At 39.1% G+C, this 5,141-nt stretch overlaps 1 protein-coding gene across 1 annotated transcript; it reads right to left on the bottom strand.

Moving 5' to 3' along the window:
- Window positions 1-776: 776 nt before the first annotated feature.
- LOC109937983 (acyl-coenzyme A thioesterase 11-like) lies at window positions 777-4,910 on the bottom strand (the record flags this gene model as incomplete). The annotated part of the gene is made up of 3 exons (XM_048594808.1): window positions 777-1,612; window positions 4,247-4,348; window positions 4,825-4,910. Coding segments are annotated over 3 exons (401 nt in total), but the record flags the coding sequence as incomplete, so codon positions are not given.
- Between the last annotated feature and the right edge of the window lie 231 nt (window positions 4,911-5,141).

Raw genomic sequence — 5,141 nt, 5'->3', positions numbered from 1 at the left:
GAAAGTATTAGGTCAAGACAGGAAGCATTTATATCACATTCTATGCAGACCAGTCTGTTCCTTGAATCAAATTTAGACTTCTTTGAAAAATCTTGACTGCGTGGGTTTCAAGTCCATATTGTCTAGTCAGCTCAACGTGTTCCTCAGCTGCCACTTTCCATTACTGAATGCACTGTCGGACTATTTGGATGGGGTGGAGATCAGAACTGAACGCATCAGTTTGATCAATCCATGCTGAATGATATATTACCAATGATGATTTACATGTCATTTGTTTTATTTCACGGAATACTTTCGGACATTGAGTTGTACAGCAAGGAAACAGGTCCTTCGGTCCAAGTCATTCATGCCGATCAAGTTTCCCCAAACTAAATTATTTGCCTACATTTGGCCCATATCCCTCTAAACCTTTTCTATTCATGTACCTGTCCAAATGTCTTAAATGTTGTAACTGTACCTGCGTCTACAACTCAAGAAAAGAAATTTGTTCAACACATACAAGATATTTTTTAAAAAGAGCATAATCTGGTAGGGCTCACGAGGGAACAGGCAATCTTTAATTACTTCAGATGCTAAACTAAGAGTTGCACCATAGTTGAGCAAAATCATTAGTAAAAGCAAACCAAGTATTTGACTTTGATTCTGAATGGATAGAATTGAAAAGTGGGCAAGTTATACAAAACCTGCATTCAATATTAGATAGTACAGGTCAACATATGATGAAAAAGATGAGTCACTGGACAGGGTTCAGAGCAGGATTACAAGGATGGTAAGATATGTCTGGACATACATGACTGGAAGAGATTGACAGGTTGGCGCTCTACTCTCTTGACTAAAAGGCTGAGGGATGACTTAACAGAACCAAAATCATGAAAAGGTTTTGATAAAGTGGATTCAGAGAGTTTTTATTATTAAGGGCACAAGCATAATTACAGGCATTCAACTGTCACAAAGACATCTAACAGTAAATTCACAAAAAATTCTTCATCCAAAGAGTAGTGAAAACATTGATCCTGCCACTAAGGGAGTCACTGAAGTGAGAAGTATAGATTTAAGGGGAAACTGGAGAAAACTTATCTAGTTGACTGAGGGAGGAAAAAAAAATTAGATGGTAAAAGGATAGGTTTAGATGATTCAAAAACAAACAGGCTGGAGTGAAACATAAACAATTGCAATGGACTGGTTGGGCCAAATAACCTGATTAAGTGCTGTATATCCTATGTAATCCAATGTAGATCACTCAAATCAAGAGTCTGAGATAGCGAGAGAGATAACAAGGTGAAGAGCTGGATGAACACAGCAGGCCAAGCAGCATCAGAGGAGCAGGAAAGCTGACGTTTTGGGTCTGGATCCTTCTTCAGAAACGGCTTGGTTAAATGGATGCTAACTATGAAGGCTGCTATTCTGCAATTAATTTCTTATTCTCCCATAAAGATTGTGTGTGGGTTAGTAATGCAGAGAAGGCAAAAGGGCTACCATCTCGAATTGTGCAGGAGGAGACCAGATCTTTGATGGTTTCCAGGTGGTGTAGCCTCATTCGGCGCCGCTCAGCAGCGATGCTGTATTCCATCTGTTCTTCAGAAGTTCTAGGAATCACAGGCTTTAACTGCACCTGGTAAGAAATCGATGGTCACATCAATGAAGCAAATATTGGAGAAAGGTCACTTTCCTTTGTTAAAGTTACTTCTTGCAAATGATCCAATACATTCTTGGGTTCAGCTACCAAACACTAAGTAGCCATGGTTACTTCCCTCCATTTGATCATTATCCATTGATCTAGCTGGAAGTTCACATCTGGACATCTGGTGGGAATGGGATAAGGTTTGAGTGTGATGCCCTCAGTGTTGAACAGCCTACTAACATTGTCATGAAAGAATGCCTGCTTGAATATGCCACAGATGGCTTCCTGTGCATATGGAAACATATCACAAGAATCAGATCTTACAGGAAACTAGAGTTGGGAGAAGAAACTGTGTTGGTCATTTGATGCAGCATGATGGAGGGACAAAGGAAATAAATCACTGAAAGCAGTAAAACAATGCCGCCATCAGGAGAAAGAGAACTAAAGGACTAAAAAACAAGGATTAAGATACGGACTAAGCCTGGTGTCCCCATCATCAAATTATTAGCCTCAGCTATGCTATTGTGGGAAATGTTCTATGCAAGAGAGAGAAAGAAATTACTGCTACTATCACACTTTGCAACATGCACCAGGAAGGATGACATGGGTCTCATAAAGGTTGCTCAGTATCAAGCTCTAGAAAGCACACAGCCCTGTGATGGTTTTCTGTTCATATAAAAATATCTCCTAAGGCACGGAAAGTAGAATCAACATTTTCTGAAAAATGCCGCTGAAGGTTTGGATTGCATTTTGTGAAGAGGAAAGTCATACTGTCAGTATACTGACTGGGTACACCATCACTTCAGCCATACTAGCAAATAGCTTCACCACTGTTGCCACACTGATGGCAATTTCTTGACTTTTATCAGAACAGTCCCTGCAGATATTTGGGTAAACTGAGGTCAATCTAAACAGAGTCATTGTTGACAAAGGTGCACCACAGTTACTTGCCAAGTTTTTTAAAACTATCAACTATTTTCAAAGTTACTGTGATTTTAAAAAAATGTGAAGTGCTGCCAGAATTCAATTTGTTAAAATCAGATCATGCCTCATTTGATTTCAGAAGTTAGCAGAAAGTCAAATAATTGAGCAGATAGTAAGATGGACTAATTGCTATGGTACTGACTAGCAACAGTGATCATGAATTTGAATCCCAAAGTAGCAAAGTGCAAACTAAACTCATTGATGCTTTGCGATGTATGGGCTGGAATCAGAAAGCAACCACTAGAAATGGAAAGAACTGGTTCACTCGGGGAAAGGAACTTGCCATCCTTAACTTGTCTGGACCTAAGCATTCAAATCTCTACCACTCTCTGCCTCTCTGTTCTCCTTTAAAACATTCCTTAACATCTAAGTCTTTAACCAAGATTTTTCACACATGTCCAAATGTCCAATTACATGGATCATGTTAAATTTTGGTTGATAATGCCCTCTCAGGAACCTTGGGACACTTTACCTCATTAAGGTATTATATAAATGCAAGCTATTGTGAGTTAAACGACCCGGTGCTGCACCATGACCACATAACCTGTGAAACTAGCATGGGAGAGCATTTCAGGAGTAGCACAAAACATACCTAAAAATGAAGTGACGATTACTAAAGCAACAACAGTAGACTACATGCAGGCTGAACAGTAAAAGCAGCATACGATAGAGATATGAAATCCCACAAACAGCAGACCTAATCAAAGATCTGCTGTCTTGCTACATCTAGTGAATCTAGTGATGAATGATGGTGGACAATTAAATAATTAACAAGAAACACCAAAAGGTATCTTTTTCCTCAATGATGAAGAAGGCCAGCATATCAATGCAAAAGGCTGAAGCATTTGTTGCATCTTCAGCCAGAACTGGCAAGTAGATGATCCATTGCAGCCTCATTATACTAGCGCCAATCTGACAATGAGAAACTGCCCATCTTTATCCTGTCCATAAAATGCACGACTAACCCAATTTGGCAAATTACAACCCATCAGTCTACGTTCAAGCATAAGCAAAATGATGGAAAGTGCCATTGGTATTCTGGGAAGCATGTCCTCCCAGTCAGTGTCACTGGGAAGAGTGCCCTCGCGTCGGTGTCACAGTGAACAAGTTCATTAGAAAAGAAATTCTGGCATCCCTACCTGGTCTGGCCTATCTGTGACAGCAATCATTGAAGAGGCTGGGTAATTGAATGTATTCAAGGCTGTGTTAAACCAAGTTCTGACCCACAAGGGGATCAACCAATATATGATTCTGAAGAAGAATCATTCACTGGATTTACTGCCTGTAAGTGGAGTTATAACTACCTACAATTAATCTAATAAAATTCAAATGGATTCTTCAGTAAGGTGCATGAATTTTATTGACTAAAGCTCCTTTGCAGTCAGTAGAGTGTTACAGTTTATCAACTGCAGACGGGTAAAAAAGTACTTCCTGACTTGAATCCTAAATTGTTCATCCAGTGGCTAGTATCAACACTGATAAACTTCCTTACTAATTCAACTATACATCTAGAGATTTACAGAGTTTGTACTTAAAGACTATTAATCAAACGAACAATCTGGCAACAACTTTACAGAAAATATTTATTAGGTAGAGCACAACCTGGAGATCTCAGTAAATGTTTTAAGCCCACGCTCTTACCTTTTGAAGTCCTGATCCCTTAGCCACAAACGTAGCAAACGCTTTACAGACTTTCCATTGTGTTCCACTTAAGGGATCTTCACAAATGATTGTAACTCCAACCTAAGAAAAGAGGTACCTTTTGAATGAAACAATCTGTAAAGCATGATCCAACATCACAAATCCCAACCCAAACTGGATCTCCAAAAGCACATTTTAACATCAACACCACAATGTTCAAGGTTAATGCCCTGACTGCTCTGACACTGAGACTGGGGTACTGTTATTTGTTTCACTGCTGTTAGATTTGCGACAGAGTCACTGCCTGATTTCTTAACTCAAATTGGATGTGGTTTGCAGGGGGAATGCCAGGATTGAGCTTGACTTTACTGTCAATGATAAACTAACCTGCTGGCAGTTGGTAGGAGTCCAATGAGGAACCACAGGAGGGCAAAAATGAAAAAAATTTTAAAAATTGAGCTAAGTAAATACCAGACCTTTACAAAGTTTAATCCATTACAGTCCTTGAAATATTAGAGCACTAAGACTTGTTACTTTATTGAATTAGTGTGAATCATTGCAGAAACAAGGGTTCATACCTCCAAGCTTGTGTTAAAGGCACGATTCACTTTTGCTTTGATGTTTACTACTTGCCCAATGCTGGAAAAAAACAGAAGCATACAGACTCACAAAGAAAGAAAAAAAGTTTCTTAATATATTAAAATGTTTCCAAGTGCATGGTCTTCCTGCTATCACACCAAATGTCACATTTCTTGTGACATTTCATAATCACAGAATTATTACATTGAAGGAGGGCATTCAGCCCATTGTGCCCAACTAACTGTATTATCTACTCTTAATCCCTTTACCCAATACTTTTGCAAGCCATTACTATCACTTCCTTTGATAACAAGGT

This window comes from Rhincodon typus, unplaced genomic scaffold (genome assembly GCF_021869965.1).
Source record: "Rhincodon typus isolate 14 unplaced genomic scaffold, sRhiTyp1.1 hic_rhity00015067, whole genome shotgun sequence".
NCBI lineage: Eukaryota > Metazoa > Chordata > Chondrichthyes > Orectolobiformes > Rhincodontidae > Rhincodon > Rhincodon typus.
This window is presented reverse-complemented; position numbering and strand designations above follow the sequence as displayed.